The sequence below is a fragment of the Ranitomeya variabilis genome, chromosome 2 (assembly GCF_051348905.1).
Source record: "Ranitomeya variabilis isolate aRanVar5 chromosome 2, aRanVar5.hap1, whole genome shotgun sequence".
NCBI classification, from domain to species: Eukaryota; Metazoa; Chordata; class Amphibia; order Anura; family Dendrobatidae; genus Ranitomeya; species Ranitomeya variabilis.
Window position 1 is genome coordinate 114876764 of NC_135233.1, and position 21333 is coordinate 114898096.

Consider the following 21333-nt stretch of genomic DNA (forward strand, 5'->3'; position numbering starts at 1 on the left):
CACGTATTTCAGTGCCACGTGCCACATTTCAGTGCCACGGATTTAAGTGCCACGTATTTCAGTGCCACGTATTTCAGTGCCACGTATTTAAGTGCCACGTATTTAAGTGCCACGTATTTAAGTGCCACGTATTTAAGTGCCACGTATTTAAGTGCCACGTGCCACATTTCAGTGCCACGGATTTAAGTGCCACGTATTTCAGTGCCACGTATTTCTGTCACGTTTGGGGCCTAACCCTAACCCTACCCCTAACCCTAGCTATTTCTATTTATAGTGGGTTTTCTTGTGGATTTTGATGATTGGCAGCTGTCACACTTCTCAGCATGCGTTTTAAAAACGCAAACGCATGAAAAAACGCATGTAAACGTGGCAAAACGCCGCGTTTTTTTTTTCTACATGCAAAAACGCATGCGTCTAAAAAACGCAGCGTTTTACCGCGTTTACATGCGTTTTTTCACACGTGTTTTTTTTTTAAACGCATGCAGATAAAAACGCAAGTGTGAAACCAGCCTTAGCCCCTCTCTTCCCACTCCCGTGTAGCGGTGGGATATGGGGTAATAAGGGGTTAATGTCACCTTGCTATTGTAAGGTGACATTAAGCCGGGTTAATAACAAAGAGGCGTCAATAAGACGCCTATCCATTATTAATCGAATACTAAAAAAGGGTTAATAAAACACGCACACATTAGGAAAAAGTATTTTAGTATTCTTCATTTCACCATACTTACCATCAGTGCCTGCAAAAAACGTAACATAATAAACCGCATACTACCTGTCCGCCGTAGTCCAATTAATAACGAGTGTCCCGCGACGACCTCCCCTATAGAACAGTGACATCGGGTGATGTTACTGCTCTATAGGACCCTCGGTGACACACTGACAGGAGACAATGGCTCCTGCACTGCATCACTGAGGTTACTATAGTTCACTGGTCTCACTTTATGGCAAAAAGCTGCGTGGGAACTTTCTCATACAGTATGCCATAAAGTGAGACTCACAGGGGCGTAGGAATACATTGTGGGGAATACATTGTGGAAGGATACCTTCCTCCCCTCATTGTGTTCCTGGAGCCCCTGGAGAGTGGTTGCATCAGCAGAGGCTCCTGCTCTCCACGGGAGATCATCGTGGGACACTCGTTTTAATTGGATTTCTGCGGATCAGGGAGTATAGTGTTTGTTTATTATTTTAATATTTTTTTACAGATGACACTGGCTTCGGGGATCAAAGTGACAAGTGATGGTGAGTATGTACTCTGTTATATGTACTGTATGTATGTCTGTATGTATGTTGTATGTATGTACTGTATGCGCATGTCGTCGCATGGCGCATGTCATCGTATGTCGTCGCATGCAGCATGTCGTCGCATGGCGCATGTCGTCGCATGCAGCAAGTCGTCGCATGCAGCAAGTCGCATGCAGCAAGTCGTCGCATGCAGCAAGTCGTCGCATGCAGCATGTCGTCGCATGCAGCATGTCGTCGCATGGCGCATGTCGTCGCATGGCGCATGTCGTCGCATGCAGCATGTCGTCGCATGCAGCATGTCGTCGCATGCAGCATGTCGTCGCATGGCGCATGTCGGCGCATGTCGTCGCATGGCGCATGTCGTCGCATGCAGCTTGTCGTCGCATGGCGCATGTCGTCGCATGCAGCAAGTCGTTGCATGCTGCATGTCGTCGCATGGCGCATGTCGTCGCATGGCGCATGTTGGCGCATGCAGCTTGTCGTCGCATGGCGCATGTTGTTGCATGGCGCATGTCGTCGCATGTTGTTGCATGGTGCATGTCGTCGCATGTTCTGTATGTGTGTATGTACTGTATATGTGTGGGGTTTTTGTTTTTTTTTTACATTCAACACATTAGCCGGATGATGGGACTACTACTGTCCCATCATTGGCTAATATGTCACTGACTGTTACTGTAGCAGGCATAGCCCGATGGGACTTGTAGTCCCATCGGACAATGCCTGCACACAGAGAGACACACACACACACACACACACACACACACACACACACACACACACACACACCAAAGACCACCCCACCCCCCGCAGCAGACCCAGCACATACCGGCACCGGCAGCAGAGCCCCGGCCCCCACCCCCACATACCGGCGCAGAGCCCCGGCGCTGTACCCACATACCGGCGCCGGCCCCCACCCCCACATGCAGGCGCAGAGCCCCGGCGCCGTACCCACATTCCGGCGCTGGCACGCAGAGCACCGGCGCCGGCACGAACATACAGACCCCAGCGCCCGCACCTTCATCATCCCTGCCTAGCCCCGCCCGCCCCCAGCACAGCCCCGCAGGCAGCCACCAGCCCCGCCCACAGCCCAGTCACTCTTGATGAGTGACTGCTCTGACTGTGCGGCTGGGACACACCTGCTGCTGACGTCACGTCAATTTCCAGAGTCTGGAAATTGACGTGACGTCGGCGGAAATAAGCGGCGGCTGTAGCCTGGGGGTCATGTGACCCGGACTCAGCCGCCGCTACAGCGCCGCTCACAGGCGAAAACGGCAACAAAAGGTATTTGCACAATTCATCAGAGGCCCCGGGGGGATACATTGGGGGGTTAATTGAAAGTAGTGGACAATCCCTTTATGTCTATTTTTCCTTTATGTTACCATCTTGGTTGGCTTTATTTTTCTGTGATAAATTGCAGTATAAAGAAAAAAAAATATTCATACCAAATGGAAAGTGAATAGATTCTCTATAGAAACAACTTTCCAGATAAATGTAAATTGACAGCTGCCGTCCATAGGAGAACCCCGAGCTGCATGTATCGCACACTATTCCTCTGGCCTGCAGCAGGAGCTCAATAGTACAAACTGAAAAAGTGCAACTTAAAAAAAAAAAAGTTTTCATGTAGCCGAAGACTATGGCCCTGCCCATGAGGAACCAGATAATACTGTTAGCACCAATTCCTAAATGAATCATACATTATGGGGTCAGTGTAAGCCATTTGTAGAAATACGTTACTTATAGACATATTATATGCTGTCCATTGATATATGTAACAGAACAAGACTCTATTTAAAAGAGGTTGTATAGGTTTGGAAAAATGTCTGTTTTCTTCCAGAAATAGCACCTCATCTGTCTGTAGGAAGATTGTGGTATCACATCTATAGATCAGAGGTAAAAAAAAAAACCAAGCACAATCCATAGCCAAGAGCGGCACTGGTTCTTTAAAGTGGTCCTGTCACCAGGTGAGGAGTGCCTGGTCCCATTTTATTCCCGCTGCTCTTCTGATTTTTCTAATTTGTTGTTTTTTTTATAAATTGTAATGCAGCTCCAGAGATATAGGGGCTTTTATTTAGTCCTAATTATGGTCATTAAAAGAGAGTGTGGTCAAAGTATAATAATGCAGAGGAGCCTAAAGACGCGCCCCCAGGGAGTCCTGTGTGCCACACCCCCTTGAAAAAGACCAGAATTAGCACTAAATAAAGAGGCCCAGATCACTGGAACTATATGGCAGATTTCTAAATAAAACTGGAATGCTTAGGGGGCAACGGGAATAAAATAGGAACAAAGACTCTCCACTTCTGACCTGGTAAACCAGAAATAAACCACGTTTTCTAATCCTGTACAAGCCCCTTAAAAAATACTTACGTACAACGTGTTCAAAACTTTATATTTGGGAGAAGCTTATGCAAGTACTACTATTATGAGCAACTGATCATTAAATGCAAAACTGAACACAGAAATTTTTTTAAAAAAGAACATTTTATTATATGAAAAATGTACAGACCCATCTTTACCACGAAGATGACGTGAGTGCAGTATTTCTTTTCACCAGTATTTCATTTTGCCTATTTTACACGAATGATCATGAGAAAAATATATTAATCACCAAAAATGTCCAAAGATTGTTGCAGGGCTATTAGTGCCGTAGGTTTTGCACTGGTAAATTAACAGTCTTGTGTAGGAATGCATGGCTACACCGAGTGTGGACCAACATGAAGAAACCCATGAAGCCTGGATTTTTAGATAGCGCACATCAGCCTCCATTCTTTGTCGACTCCTCATAGTATTTTACATATGAAATGGTATTAAATTGATTCCTCAATTATAAATATAATTGATAAAAAAAAACAATCTGGCTGTGGCTTGCTGCATATTTTCCTTGCAGCACTGAGCAAGTATAACCCATGGCCCCTATTCAAATACACTGCCTGCAACAACAACAAAAAACTTCACATGTATAATCCAAGTCATGAATTCACTTCTTAAAAGTGCACACCATGGGAGAGATAACCAAAAACTGTCTAATAGCAAAACTGGCTTAGTTGCCAGTAAGGGTGACCTGACGAAATACTAAATACAATGAAATATCCACAATAAAACACTTGCGGTTTCGTTGACCTTGCAAAGATTTTTTTTTTTTGCTGGCACTGTATTTGGGCAACCTTGTGACACAAGCTGGGCCGAGCTGCCCTTACATAGTTGCTCCCACCTAATAGAGGAGGTCCAAGAAGATGGCAACCAATTCCTAATTTTTTCCCATCATGTCACTGATGCAAGGCAGATCTGTACCAGCCAGTGGCAAATTGCTGCTTGTGCTCCTGCACCCCAAGAAACGCCATAAAACAAGATGGCAATATTGAGCGGTTCGGACAACAGTGTAATGTGTATGTGTACCCCCCCACCCCCGACAGATTATGTAAAGGGAGATAACTACCCGAGGAGTCCGATTTTGGTCTGCCGATCATTTTGTGCTCTAAGAAATAAGCCGCCAGTAGAGGAGTCTGACAACGGTTCTCTAATAGGGAAAACAGGAGCTCGGCAGAGCAAGTGCAGCGTGTATGGGAGACACGGGAGAGATAGCTGTCAACTACTGTATTGGGAGCTTAGATTGCACTTTCAACTTTTGCTCTAAACCCGATGATACACGAGATACCTATTGGCTTAACTATTGTTCAGGCGACCGATATCTCCCCAACTCCCTATATGCATTATCACTCTTGGATCGGCCGAGTATTCATGCGTTTTCAGTGGAGACATTCCTCTGGTAGCGGCTCATCTCCCTTGAAACCAGATTACAACTGCCCGAACTTTCGGTCCCCTGACATGATCTATCGGGGAAGAGTCTGGAGGCCAACCATACACATCAGATGATTGGCCAGCCCCTCCAAAATGGCGGTTTCAGCTCACTGTATCATATGTGAATAAGGACCTTAAATGACTGTGTCTGGTTTGTGCCATCTTGTCAAGTTCTTGTTCCCATAGACTGAAAAATAAATGCATTTATCTAATTTTATTGATCAAACATGAATGGAAAATTAATTGACTTGTCCTACCATTTTGTGTACGCAGAAGTATGTATGTCCCTGGCTACATGAAGTCCGATACTGCAGTCATGTCTGAATTTACTCCATCCTCCCCTACCGGCTGTAAAGTGCAGAGGGAACAGGAAAGGGAGTAATGCACTGTAGGACTGAAGGATCAGATTGCAGCTAAAGTTGTCTGTAACCATGGAGATACATAGGTCTGCATAGGAGATGGAGACACCAAATGGTAATTTTGAGTAATTTAAATGTCCTGGAGCAAAACAAGTGACTAAGATTGCACAGCCTTTCACGTGGTGAAATGCAGGAACTTGCTGATATCTATGGAACAGAAAATCAATACTACACTTGTCAATCTGAAATATTTGGGAAGGCAAATTTTGGCAAGGTTGCTTCCATCCATCCCCTGCCCATTACCCCACATAGCGAACACACATAAGACCACTCACTGTCCATGAACGGGTTGTTACGTCAGGAGTTATTGCAATGCAATATAGAAGAAGTTTGCTGCGTGCACAAACCATATAGATTCATGCAGTTACCCATGCATATAAGGAAAGGCAGTAATTGTATATAAAGATGCCCCCTCCTTGGGGGAAAAAACAAAAATCACCTCTTTCAGGTTCCTTTGGGGGCTGAAAAAAAAATTCCATTAGAAATTCATTGAAACTATAAAAAAAGAAAAAAAATCATCTCCATCCCAGCTCAGACAAACAGAATATTCCTATTTCAGGGTTATGCTGACAGCAGCGTCAATCACGACGACAAATACACAAACTACCCGCCCTCCCTAGCGACATATAAACTATTGGGGCGCGTTCCTGCCCCAGAAGAAGCCTTACTGGATACATCCTCTATACAGCAAGGCAAGGGGTTCATGACAGATTATCCAATAACATAACAAATACATGGGCAGGATCAGAACCCAAAATACGGAACGTTACACATCGTCCAAAACGTATCGCAAAGTTAGAGTGTGCTTCTAGGATCCAGCGCAGAGGACGGTCCGGGGCAGCCGCTATGCTGGGTTCTGAGGTTCTGGAAGGGGCTTGTCCTTCAGTCACGTGTAACCGAAACTTCAAACATCTTTAAGATTCAGTTTACAGATAAAAGGGGAGCGGAAAGATCCCAAGTACAAGTATCCATCGTGCTCATGGGCTTCGCTTATGTAGGGCGCTACCTCGCCATTAGGATCGTGGAAGCTTCTCTTGTAAGATCCCTTCTCGCCAAGCTCCAGGACGAGGCTATACCTGGGGACAAACTTCATCACTGTGTCATGGCTGAAGATCTGGAGATTGAAAAAGAGCAACAAAATTATTTTTATTAAAGGGAATCGGTCACCTCAAATTGGCGGGATACCTTTTTTCCGGTCCGATGAGCGGCGTTTCGTCTTCATTTCTCCACCCCATCCGTCACTGTTGTCCGCAATATGTTCGAGAATTAGAGTACTTGTCATCCATAGTTCGCAATGCAGTTTTCAATCGCACACGCGCAGTATGCTTTGCCTAACTGCGGGCAAAGCCAAAAAGCATTACTGTGCATGCGCCCGCGCATTATGTCCCAGAACACAGCGAAACACTTCCGGGACATAGTGCGTCGGCGCATGCGCAGTAATGCTTTTCGGCTCTGCCCGCAGTTGGGAAAAGCATACTGCGCGTGCGAAGATTGCATTGCGCATCCGTGAACTATGGAGGACAAGTACTCTAATTATCGAACATATTGAGGACAACAGGGACGGATGGGGTGGAGAAATGAAGACAAAATACCGCCCAACGGACCAGAAAAAAGGCATTTACATATCCCGCCAATTTGAGGTGACAGATTCCCTTTAAGGATGTAATATACTAAAGTTTTTATTAAAGGTGCTGAACACAATGCAGGGAATTACAAGAAAAGTATCCATTACATAGTCATCATTAGACCCGATACACACCAGTTTTTTTTCCCCTCGCTCGTAAAAAATTGACAATTTTTTTTTCAATGCACGAGATCCCTTTATAGTCAATGTGCCAGTTTTCACTATCCTCAAGTCAGTGAAAAAACGGACAGAACTCGACGGACACACGGATGGTATCTGAGTGCGTTTTTTTCATAGACCCGTTCACTTACAATGTATAGATATATATTCATATTAAGTAATCTGCACCGCTGCCACGACCTCTGTTTGTCTGCAGCACTGACAACATGTCCCCAGCACTACAGTCAGTGAGCTCAGCAGCTCATGTCATCCATACCGGCAGGGCAGCTGCTATCCAGATGTCATTAGTGCTGTTGACATGATGTCAGTGCTGCAGGCAAACAGAGACCAGTGGAGAGCCGGAGCTGGACCATTGGAGATGGAAGGTAATGGTCTGTTTTTTTTTTCTTTTTCTAGTCAATAGTTTTCTGAAAGAGGGCAACTCCTTTAATATACAGAATGCAAGATATAATTGGCTCAAAATTTTAGCCCTATAACCCTAAAAAGCACCCTGCCGACTGGGGCCTGACCAGTTATATACCCTACTTCCCTAGCTAGGAGATAAGAATGGCGACGGTCATGCCTACTGTTAGTGATGGTTCCCTTTAATGTACCGCCCTATCAACACATACCTTAAAAATTATTTTCTTAATCCATGGTTTGTCTGCCAAGAAATCCATCATGGAAAATCCAGGGTTAAGTCTTACAGCCGACATGGCCACCCAGTATCCTCCTGAACTACTAAGACGGATATTATCGGGGAATCCAGGCAAGTTGTCCACAAACATGTCTACTCCGCCTTTTGTGAGGCCAGACACGTAATATCTAGAAAGAATAACCAGAAGGTACATTAGTAGAAGAAGGAGAAACATAATGACATGCTGATCAAGACGTGTCTACTACTTGGACAGCCCCTTCTCAATTGTTAGATTTCCCTGTGTAAAATATAAAACAGCCTGTACTCCCCTCTGATGCCGCGGCCGTTCCCGCAATGTTGGTATGACAATCAGTGGCCGCTTCACTCTAACTCCCTTCAGACAAAACTATCACCCGGAAGTGAGAGCTGCCGCCGCTTTATGGCTGCAGGGCTCAGGTATCAACAGGATCACTGGAGACCAGGCGTCAGCGTTTGCGGGAACGGCGCTGGTACCGGAGGGGAGAACAGGCTGCTTTTATTTTACATGAGGGAATATAGCAATTGAGCAGGAGTTGTCCGAGGTGTGGACAACCCCTTTAAGGCCGGGTTCAAACAAGTGTATGTAAAATTGTCTGTTATTCATCATCCCCCTCTCACCAACCAAAAAAAAGATGATTTTTCATCAGTATCTCATCTGTTTCTCCACTTTTTATATTCGTATGACACCAATAATGTAATATATAAATAATAGGCCAAATTCAGTTTTCTGTATTAATAATTGCATGCTGTGATTTTTTTATTATTTTTTTATTTTTTTTTATTTTTACACACAGACCATCAGTGGACGGCACACAAAAATATAACGTAATACACTCATCCGAATGAACCCAAAGACACATTAAAATTAAGCCTCCTGAATTACTACCAGATGATGCGGCCCAGGTGGCAACCGATCCAGGACCATAAAGCAAGATCCTACGATACGGGCTGGAAGTGTCAACTTCCATCAGCCCCCAGAGATATCATCAGACTGCCCAGAGCTTGCTGGATCAATTCTGACATTAATGAATAACTAGTGGGAATTAAATTGTATTTTCCTGTATTGTCATCCATAAGAATTTACAAAGGAAAGAGTCAAACCAAGCTGCCATCATGAAAAAAAGGTTCCTTAATGCAAACAAGTGGATGCCTTAATCAGATCAAGCTCCATCTCAGAGTCCGCTAGTGTATAATGGCAGCGCTAAGGGCGACTTCTGTATAGGACTCTTCACCGAGAGTAATGCAAGAAGCCGCGTACCGAGAGACTGCTTGTATACAGCTCCCTGCCAGCAGGGGGCACACTGCAGGAGAATACGGCAACGCATAGTAAGTACACGGGGTCAAGAACTGACATTCAAATAGTTGTTACCTTCCTGTTGCCGATCTCTGCCGGCACAGAGTGGTTGGTGACCTCTACTGCCGGCGACTCTGCGACACCTGGTGACATCACTTCGACAGAGCAGCTGCTTCTCTTCCGCTCTGCTGACGTGAGGTGAAAGGAAGCAGAAGAATCGTCCGCAGGAGCGGTCTGTGATCGCTCTGAGCCAACGTCGGGCAGAGCAGGTAGGTATTTAGCAACTCCCTGACTGTCAGTTCTTGGCCCCATGAGTAAAGAATGCATAAAATTTGCACAGATTAACCCTTTAAAGTCCCCTTTTAGGTTGCATTGAGCATCTTAAAGAAGTCTCAAAGTGTTTATTCCATAATCCATCCTAATTATGCATATAAAGGTGGGTACATATAGGAAAATATTTCCCAATCACATGACACGATAAACGACTCACCGGATGGCACAGAAGTTTGTGCGTGGAGCGGAAGTCGCTTTCTCAGTGTTTACGGAGCCAAGTTCTGTGTCCCAGCAGACTTACAGTGGGAAAGCAGCACCGCTCCAAGTAGGCGATCGGAGCGGCGCTGGAGAAGACGGCGAACAGCAAGTAATGCACTCACTACATGAATAATTAAGAGGGATCATGGTACAGACAGGTTCATGTGACGACTTCTTTCATTCTACAAATTCATACAAGACGTAGAAGACAGTGAGCCTTTGTTTTCTTCCAGGTTCACTGCTACCTAAAGCTTCCTTGTGGGTAATCATTGGCCCTGGGTGATGCACGGACGAGCGCACTGAACTCCAGGCCGCCAGCACCTACCTCCTCACACGCGCCATTGTGGTTTCTGCAATCAGCACAAAGTCTTCCGCAGGAGAAAGCTGCACGCCATTGGCAAATCGCAATCCTCCCATCAAAACCTTCACCTCCTTTGTCAATGTGTCATATTCCAGCAACCTACAAGGAGACATAATGGAAGGATTACAGGTAATCCCCGGATGTGGATGAATGGACAGCGCCTCATCAGTGTCAGACAACAGCAAACAATGGAGGATCATCTTCAGCAGTCTGTCCACATTTCTCTACGTGCGTCCTACGCAGGTTGTCACATGCTGAACCCAGGATTACAGGGGACGGCGCTGCGTGTGAGTATACACGGCGTACACCGTATCCTGCCCTTTACTCCTCTCCTTTACTCAGATCCAGTGTACAATGGTTGGTGCAATTGTATATTTAGCAATGAAACAGGGCTTTACAGACACCATCACTGTCCCCATAGGGAACCTACAGTGCGAGCCCCAATAAGCATGGCTTTGTATGTGCACACACCGAGTATTTGCAGCAGATTTTTCTGCAGGAAAAACGTTGCGTAAAATGTATTTTTGCCCTTTTTTTTTAACACAATTTTTTTCCAATTTATTTGAAGGAGTGAAAAACGCTGCAAAAAATGTTGAAAGGTCTTGTTCACGCACTGCGTTTTTGTCCGCATCTTTATGCCACACAAAAATAACAGCATTTTTCAGCACCAGCAAAGGGAATGACACTTCTCTAATCTCACGGAGATGCTGCTTCTTGCTTCTTTGTGGATTTGAACCATAAAAGTGTTTTGTTCTGGGTTTTTTTTTAGATCTGCAGCATTTGTTCAGCATTTTTTCCCTTGTGACATGACTCAGTTGGAAAACAAAAAACACGAGTAAAAATGCATCAAAAACTCACAGATTTTACGCAGAGTTTTTGCTGCAGAGAAATCTTCAAATATGTTCAAATGTGCAAGGAAAAAAAATAACCGCGTGTAGGAGAGATGTCAGGAATCTCATTCACTTTACTGATAATTTAAAACTGCGTTTTTTTCCGCAGTGAAAATGCGCAGGAAAGAAAAACGCAGCATGTCCATTGATCACTAAATAAAATGACTCAAATCTATTAAAGGAGTTCTACTACCGGAGCCAGTAAACTAATCGCTGCGGCACGTAACCCAGCGGTGCCCCTTTACTCCACCGTCGGTGGCTTTCCTTGCTGCACCCAGGACATGGCCGGAGATGGGAAACGTCTCTGTAATAGACTCGCCCACACAGGCTTGTGTTTTGCAGGACAAGCTAACCTTTATACTGGTACCATTTTTTATCGCTTTATATCCCACTTGTTATGGGAGGAGATGTGACCAAAAAAAACAATATACTGGTGCCACTTTTGGTCATTTTTATTACAGTTTTTGGGAAGTCGAAGTGGCCAAGAAGTATCGATTCTGGCTTTTAGTTTTTTTTGCAACCGTGTAGGATAAACAAGAATATTTTATGAATTCAGACTTTTATAGATGTGGCATTACCAAATTCTACATTGTGCAAGGACTTCAGGTTGCTCTTATTATTATTATTGTTATAGCGCCATTTATTCCATGGCGCTTTACATGGGAGGAGGGGTATACATAATAAAAACAAGTACAATAATCTTGAACAATACAAGTCATAACTGGTACAGGAGGAGAGAGGACCCTGCCCGCGAAGGCTCACAATCTACAAGGGATCTCTTAAAGGGGATCCGTCAGCAGGTTTTTGTTATGTAATCCGACAGCAGCACAATGTAGGGACAGAAACTCTGATTCCAGAGATGTATCACTTAGTTTATTGGGTGTAGTAGTTGCGATAGAATCAGTTTTCTCTGCTGCAGATCTAGCAGAGCTTAGAATGCTGAGCTGTGTATAACCCCACCCACACCACAGCTTTCTGTGTACACTGTATAGTGACAGAGCCGCTAATCAGTGCAGGGGGTGTGACTGGACTAGGCAGCACAAGCACCTAGTCCTTAAGTGATAATCTAGTGCTGATAAAACACATATTTAGTTGAAACAGCATAACACATTGCTGGAATCAGTCTCTGTCCCAATATTATGCTGCTCTCAGATTACGTAGCAGAAACCCGCTAACCGATTCCGTTTTAATAAGGAAACAATAAAGCGGTCATGGATCCGGGCACTAGATGCTTTTTATCTATACAAGAAAAGAAGTGCGGAGTAGCTAGAATGTGGGCTGGAGTAACCTCCAGGATGGCCTAGTAAGAGCATATTATAAAGCTGTCGTAATTAGAAAGGAGGAGCATCATCAGAATACTGAAAATGTATTTCTTTTTCGGGAACTCAAGGAGACCAACATGAGCCAGAAAAGAAAAATTATATCCACCAACAATTTGTGGAAATTTGATGTTTTTGATATTCATTTATTAATAAGGTAACATCTTGTGTATGGAAACCAGAAATATACGTGATACTTGCCGTCCATCGTCCGTGCCCTCCATGACCAGATAAGGGTAGTCACGTCTCTGCCATTTGCTGCTGGAATCAGTGAAGTATATCTTCCTGCCGTCACTGGTCACCGCAAGATCATTGACAAAGGACATTTTCTTTCCCTGAATTGGCGTGGCAGAAGATACCAGCTGCACCACCGCTCCTACACAAGAAGGGACATTATTAGGACAGTACAATGTGACCCTCACCGGCGCCAACGTTCCCAGCGTTACACACCTGTGGCGGGATTCACTTCAAATATCCCCTGGTAAGCATCTGCCACAAAAAGTGTCCCATTAGGGCCGACTCGGAGTCCAAGGGGTCTTCCACAGTTTGGCTCGTTGTCTCGGGTTCCTGTTAATAACAGCAGAATGTACAATTAAGGAAGAAGAGAGCAACAAATCCCAAAACGGAGGGTAGAAATGGTAACGGGATCTATTCAGAACAGGCGATATCGATCTTTATCATCCTATCTGGAAGTTTCCAATACAGACAGCATAAAGTTCCTGGTTTATTAACCAAATGTTCACCAACATTTATCTGTCAGAGGCCAAAAGAGAAATGTTCTAGGATCAGCCATGAACATGAAACCCAATACTACCGGAATACTACATGGATAAAATGCAAAAGCACAACATACCTGAATATGTCGTCTTCTAGTTCAGAGAACTGGGAAATATTATAGCTAAATATAAACGGAAAAAAAAACCTAGTACAAATAACGTAGGCAGAGAAGCAGACTTCTCAATGACACCCCGCAAAACAATCATAGGTAAATATAGTGTAGTAACCAAAGTGGGAAACATGAGGAAGTACGGTACATGCTCAATCCAGATTGAAAGATTGAGGTATATAATGTCCATCACAAAAAATAAGAAAATGAAGTATAAATCAAATGCGTATGAATATCCTGCTTACTGACCCAAATACGTCCTGTCACAAACAAGCTGCGCATCTGCACACTCACTCCAATGTGTGTTTCACAATTAAATTCTTTAGGGAGTTTAAAGAGCAAAGGTAGAGTGGCTGCTGTCGTGGCTCGGTTTGGCAATTTGATCCGGTTGCTTTGTGATCGGATCTTCTGCCTGTTGAGCTATTGCTTTTTCTTCCCTGTCCCAATGCCGATTCTTCCATTGTCCATATTCTCCCTTTTTGGTTTGCCTTTCTCTGCATTTCCTTGCTGGCTATATTTTCTGGTGGATGTGTACTTAGGAGTTCCAGCTCTTTACCTTAGGGGTTAATTTGCTGGGTAAACTCCAGTTGTATTCTTTCTGCAAGTTGATTTTCTTTCCCTCCCAGCACCTTTTCCTTTTACCACTGTTAGGTTCTTGGGAAGTCTTTCTTGTTCCTTTTAGTTTCGGTACTCGTTAACCTTCACCCCTCCACCTTATTTAAATGTGTCTTAGTTTCTCACCTTGGGTTCTGGTATCTCTCCTAACACTTTCCTTCCCCCTTGTAGAATGTTGTGGCCTCCCCTCTGGTTCCTCATTAGGTATGAAAAACCCCTCGACGGCCGTTTAGGTAGCCAGGTCCAGAGTGGCATTTTATAGTTGTGCGGCAAGGGCCTTTCTAGTCAGAACAGGGACCAGTTGGGTGTAGGTGCGGCGTTTCCCTGGGACGAGTGTGAACACGCTCATAACAGTTGCATTATAACACCTAGTAAAAAGACAAATATCCAAGGACTATAAAAAGATAAAATTACCAATCAAGATATGTACAGGCTCACTAATTTAGATGCACTGAAAACTCTCATAACTTCTAGTATACTCTTCCATATGTTTCAATCTCACATATATTTTTTTCCTAACACTTTCCATTGATCACCAAGTATAATTAGTATGCAGCTCAGCATGTTTTCTTTTGTACCGATACATACAGGTCTCTTGAAATGGCCGTAAGGCATTGAAACTTTCATTATAACTGTTATTCACACTAACAATTACATTGGAGATTCCACTGCCCATTTCCAAGATGTCCGGTGCGCGAGGTGTGTGCAGGATAGATCTCGTCCACTCTGATCTCATTGACACCACAACATTGGCAGTTAGGGGCGTAGTTGACAGCGAGATGACAACGATCAGCATGACCGTCATACGGCAGAAAAAATTCCACCTAATTCTATATTTTTTATAGTCTTTGAACATTACCTATTTACCGTACTGGGATTTATAAGACAATCACAATACACGCTCCTACACTCATTGAGAAAGCATGGCGCGAAACGTGAATTGGAGTGATGGTGCGGAGAAGCGGATTGTTTATGCCAACATAAATTTGGATCAGTATGCAACGACAAAATTTATCCTTATTTGATCTGTACAACAGTTTCTTATGCTTTATGATAGAACTTATATACTTTCTTCAATCCTTGTATCTAGATTGAACATGTACTGCTGCATGTTTCCCAGTTTGGCTCCTCCACTACTAGTTATAATAGGTCTTATCTGTAAATGCACAGTTTTAATATTTGTGTAATAAAAGATCATAAGCTTCAGTATATTGCGCACTAGCATTTTATGGTCTTAGAATTTAGATAGTATTGGTTTTCTGCACTTTTATGTATCTGCATTCTTAGCTGGTAATTCACCCATATTGGTTGCTTTGTTATATTGGTTTAGAAAGCTAATTGTAGCATTGAAGACACCTAGCTGAAAGCAGAACAATGGCAGGGAAGGACCATGACCTCTCGGCACACTCACCCTTATAAAAAAAATGTGGATGTCCTCATATGACCTGGAGCGTGGGAAAAAGTTCCCAGGCTGCAGTTCATGAGAACATCCACCAGAGGGCGCCTCACCGCGACTGAAGGAAATGTAGGTCAATGACCTACATTTCATTCATTCGCTGGGGATTACAGGCACGGAGCACAGCTGCATTTAGCAGGGCTCCTGCCTGTAATATTAGTTAACCCCTTCAGATGGATTACTTCGTGGGACGAGACGGTTCACCAGAAGGTATGTATCTTGTGCGTTTATTATTTTTCCAAGCGAGGGTGTTCCTGATGGATTGAGAGAACAATAAATTATTACAACAACCGCTGTGTTTATTTCATTAAAATACTTTTAAATCATGTGTGTGTGTTTTTTAACCCTTTCCAACAATTGGATTAATAATGGACAGGTGTCATAATTGACGCCTCTCCATTATTAATCTGGCTTAATGTCACCTTCCAATAGCAAGGTGGCATTAACCCTTCATTACCCCATATCCCACCGCTACAGGGAGTGGGAAGAGAGTGGCCAAGTGCCAGAATAGGCGCATCTTCCAGATGTGCCTTTTCTGGGGTGGCTGGGGGCAGATGTTTTTAGCCACGGGGAAGGCCAATAACCATGGACCCTCTCCTGGCTATTAATATCTGCCCTCAGTCACTGGCTTTACCATTCTGGCGGAGAAAATTGCGCGGGAGCCCACGCCAATTTTTTCCGCCATTTAACCCTTTATTTCAGCAGCTACAGCACTGAAATTTTGCACATACACACTACTAACATTAGTAGTGTGGAATATGCAAAAAAAAGGGGATATGAGATGGTTTACTGTATGTAAACCATGTCTCATATCCTGTCGGGTTTGTGCAGGAGAAATGAGAAGCCGGCAATTGAATTACCGGCTTTTAACACATATCGCGCTGAATGAAATCTAAATACAGAATATATATATATGTGTCTCAATGATATATATATATATATACTGTATATATGTTTTCCCGAACATTTGAGCACATAAATCCATTAGATGTCGGTTTTGCAAGCCTGCGCGAAAATCTCGCAGTACGGATGCCATACGGATTACATACGGAGGATGCCATGCGCAAAATACGCTGACACACCCTGACTACGGATCAATATTTTGGGAACATTTCTCCGTATTACGGCCGTAGTACGGACGTATAATACGTGGCGTATTGTCTTACGCCCAGTGTGAGGCCGGCCTTATAAATAAATAATAATAATATCCTAATAATAATATCCTGGCAGGGAAGGACTATGACCTCTTGGCACACTCACCCTTACCCTGGCAGGAAAGGACTATGACCTTTCTGCATACTCACCCTTACCGTGACAGGGAAGGACAATGACCTTTCTGCATACTCACCCTTAGGCTACTTTCACACATCAGGTTTTTAGTTTCAGGCTAAATCAGGCAAATTTACCGAAAAAACGGATCCGGCGTAAATTGTGAAAAACTGATGCACTGCATCCGTTTTTTAGCTTGATCCGGCTTTACTGCGCATGGATTTTAGACTTCCTGATTGCGAGAGAGAGAGCGACAGAGAGAGCGACAGAGAGAGCGACAGAGAGAGCGAGCGACAGAGAGCGACAGAGCGACAGAGAGAGCGACAGAGCGACAGAGAGAGCGAGAGAGCGACAGAGAGAGCGACAGAGAGCGACAGAGAGAGCGACAGAGCGACAGAGAGAGCGACAGAGCGACAGAGAGAGCGACAGAGCGACAGAGAGAGCGACAGAGCGACAGAGAGAGCGACAGAGCGACAGAGAGCAACAGAGCGACAGAGCGAGCGACAGAGAGAGAGAGTGACAGAGAGCGCGAGGGAGAGCGAGAGAGATCCTATGCCAGAATCGAAAACAAAGCTTCTGGGCATGCTCAGTGTACAAAAAACGGATTCAGTAGCCGGAGCCGTTCATTCACACATTCGTTCCATGCGTTTATTGTTGCAAACGTCCCTTCAGGCTTTTTCGCCACACAGAAAAAACGTTGCAGTGAACGTTTTTTGTGTCCGGCAAAAAAGCCTGAAGGGACGGATCTGGCACAAAACGGATGAACCGCATGTCCTTCAGGCACAATCTGGCGCTAATACAACTCTACGGGAAAAACTGGATCCGGTGTTTAAAAAAAAAACGGATCCGTTTTTGTCAAAAATTGCCGGATTATGCCTGAAACAAAAAACCTAATGTGTGAAAGCAGCCTTACCCAGTTTTTTATAGGTAATAAATTTTAAAAAAATATATATAAGTATATAGTCAGGTTTCTGATGGATGACAGGACCACACTATAGTTACTATAATATGATGCAAAGTAATGCCTAATGGTGATTATATAGAATCCATTTGTTTTCATGAACTTACAGACATAGTAACATAGTAACATAGTTAGTAAGGCCGAAAAAAGACATTTGTCCATCCAGTTCAGCCTATATTCCTATATTCTGTCAGAATAAATCCCCAGATCTACGTCCTTCTACAGAACCTAATAATTGTATGATACAATACTGTTCTGCTCCAGGAAGACATCCAGGCCTCTCTTGAACCCCTCGACTGAGTTCGCCATCACCACCTCCTCAGGCAAGCAATTCCAGATTCTCACTGCCCTAACAGTAAAGAATCCTCTTCTATGTTGGTGGAAAAACCTTCTCTCCTCCAGACGCAAAGAATGCCCCCTTGTGCCCGTCACCTTCCTTGGTATATTGTGACAAAGGACAATTATGTTTGATCAAATTGTGCAAATGTATTAACCATTGAGCGATTTCCTTTGACGGGGCCCAGTAATCTATTTAGCATCCTATATCGGTAGTGTATGGGACGGACACGCAACTGATCTCATCAGAAAGGGGGGAATATCAAGAGGGAGATTTTTGTGTTTACTCCTCTCCCTCGCACAAGAACACCGAGACCAGTAATAAGTGTACGTGCGAGCCAATAATGTCTGACACCAGGATTACAGGAACATAACAATACTAACAGACAGAACATTTCCTGAAGCCTCTAATTATACTGATGGGATCATGTAACAAATAGAAAGCAATTGATCAAACTTAAGTATTTCCCACAATGAGCCTCCGCTGTCAATCATCACGACTGCTTTACCCAGCGAGCGGCTGACAGCGCAGATGGATAACCTCCGGGGAGGTCTTGTTGAGACCTGTCTGCGATACAAGCTGGGAACACTAAACAGACAGAGTATTCCTTCCCTTACCACCTTGTGTCCGACACCAACAAGTCCCCTATATACCTGAAGTGAGGACTGTAGGGAATCGTATAAATGACAAATAGTAGAAAATTCTACACACAAGAAAAAGGTTATGCAAAAAAATGCAAAGCTATACGGAATTACAGACCCTCCAGAAGACACAGAAACGTGAAGTACAGGGACAGGCAGCAGCAATCTGCAGCCGCTGGTATAACTGCAGCAGATTGCAGACTTCCCCATAGTCCGGCGTGTCACTAGAAGTATTATCCTGCAGCTAGGACCTGCCTTAAAGGATTTGTCCACTGCTCTTACAACTCCTTGTTATAGGGGTTTAAGTTCATTGTAATCAACATTTTAATCAATAGATCTTTAAATAATAATAATTTTCACAATTGGATGTGTTAAAAAATGCTCCTGTGCCGAGATAATCTTATACGTCCCTGCTGTGTACTGTGTAATGGCTGTGTCTGACCGCACAGGGACATGGTCTGATCATATCACAGCTCCTGGGCAGGGAGGAAACAAGAGAATACAGACAGGACAGCCGGGGATCACAGCGGATTCTTTCTGTGAGGTAAAACACTTCTTAAAAACAGTCAGAGAAATGTTTTGCCTCACAAAAAGAATCAGGTGTGATCCCCTTCTGTAATGTCTGTATCTTTTTCTTCCCCCCCCCCCCCAGGAGATGTGGTATGATCAGACCATGTCCCTGTACGGTCAGACACGGCCATTACACAGTATACAGCAGGGGCACATTTATAAGATTATCTCAGCACAGGAACATTACCGTATATGTAATCACATCCAATTGTGGAACTTACTGTTATACAAAGATTATCAATTAAAATGTAGTTTGTTCATGGGAAAACCCCTTTAAATACTATATTCTCCAATGTATCATAAAAATAACATTCGGCTCCCACTCCAGAAGGTGCCAGTCTCCTGAGGCTTGTGTGACATTGCTGTGCCACATGAGCACTGCAGACAACGTGACACGAACATTTTCTATAAAATGCTGAAGATTATGCTACAACTTCATTAAGAATGGAAAGTTGAATGTCACCTTGGTTTCCATATATAACGGACGCTACAGAAAGACTCAACTGTGGCAATTCCTGATGCAAAATCTTAATTATCTGTTAGGCTACTTTCACACTGGCGTTAACTGCAATCCGTCACAATGCGTCGTTTTGCCGAAAAAATGCATCCTGCAAAAGTGTTTGCAGGATGCGTTTTTTCACCATTGATTAACATTAAGCGACACATTGTGACGGATTGCCACACGTGCGACGGATGCGTCGTGCAGTGGCGGACCGTCGGGAGCAAAAAACGTTGCTTTCAACGTTTTTTGCTCCGTCGTAAACGTCTTTTCCGACCGCGCATGCGCGGCCGGAACTCCGCCCCCACCTCCCCGGGGGCACCTCACAATGGGGCAGCGGATGCGCTGGAAAAATGCATCCGCTGCCCCCGTTGTGCGGCGGAGACAACGCTAGCGTCGGGAACGTCGGCCCGACGCACAGCGATGGGCCGAGCCCGACGCTAGTGTGAAAGTAGCCTTAGAGGAACAAAAATGAGAAAGACTGAATTGTTCATAGTTTAAGCCGACCCATCAGGTCTATAATACTCTTTACAGCTGACCCATTAGGTCTATAATACCCTGTATAGCCGACCCATCAGGTCTATAACAACTTCTAAAGCTGGACCCATCAGATCTATAATACCCTCTACAGCTGACCCATCAGATCTATAATACCCTGTATAGCTGACCCATCAGATCTATAATACCCTCTACAGCTGACCCATCAGGTCTATAATACCCTGTATAGCTGACCCATCAGATCTATAATACCCTGTATAGCTGACCCATCAGGTCTATAATACCCTCTAAAGCCGACCCATCAGGTCTATAATACCCTCTAAAGCCGACCCATCAGGTCTATAATACCCTCTAAAGCCGACCCATCAGGTCTATAATACCCTGTATAGCTGACCCATCAGATATATAATACCCTGTATAGCTGACCCATCAGGTCTATAATACCCTCTAAAGCCGACCCATCAGGTCTATAACACCTTCTAAAGCTGAATCCATCAGGTCTAGAATACCCTGTATAGCTGACCCATCAGATCTATAATAACCTGTATAGCTGACCCACCAGATCTATAATACCCTGTATAGCTGACCCATCAGATCTATAATACCCTGTATAGCTGACTCATCAGATCTATAATACCCTGTATAGCTGACCCATCAGGTCTATAATACCCTGTATAGCTTACCCATCAGGTCTATAATACCCTGTATAGCTGACCCATCAGGTCTATAATACCCTCTAAAGCCGACCCATCAGGTCTATAACACCTTCTAAAGCTGAATCCATCAGGTCTAGAATACCCTGTATAGCTGACCCATCAGATCTATAATAACCTGTATAGCTGACCCATCAGGTCTATAATACCCTGTATAGCTGACCCATCAGATCTATAATACCCTGTATAGCTGACCCATCAGATCTATAATACCCTGTATAGCTGACCCATCAGGTCTATAATACCCTCTAAAGCCGACCGATCAGGTCTATAACACCTTCTAAAGCCGACCCATCAGGTCTATAATACACTGTATAGCTGACCCATCAGGTCTATAATACCCTCTAAAGTCGACCCATCAGGTCTATAACACCCTCTAAAGCCGACCCATCAGGTCTATAATACCCTGTATAGCTGACTCACCAGGTCTATAACACCTTCTAAAGCCGACCCATCAGGTCTATAATACCCTCTAAAGCCGACCCATCAGGTCTATAATACTCTCTAAAGCTGAGCCATCAGGTCTATAACACCTTCTAAAGCTGACCCATCAGGTCTATAATAGCCTGTAAAGCTGA

The 21333-nt window shown here is 44.1% G+C and overlaps 1 protein-coding gene across 1 annotated transcript in view; it reads right to left on the reverse strand.

Annotated features, from left to right (window-relative positions):
* Positions 1-3701: 3701 nt before the first annotated feature.
* The window catches only part of APMAP (adipocyte plasma membrane associated protein), a 34059-nt gene continuing 16427 nt past the window's right edge, over positions 3702-21333 (reverse strand). The window contains exons 5-9 of the mRNA XM_077282846.1: positions 12761-12877; positions 12512-12686; positions 10066-10200; positions 7872-8064; positions 3702-6570 (exon numbers count right to left, since the gene is read on the reverse strand). Of these exons, the coding sequence (XP_077138961.1) occupies positions 6361-6570; positions 7872-8064; positions 10066-10200; positions 12512-12686; positions 12761-12877 (830 nt within the window). The 3' untranslated portion in view covers positions 3702-6360. The remainder of the gene's footprint in view (positions 6571-7871; positions 8065-10065; positions 10201-12511; positions 12687-12760; positions 12878-21333) is intronic.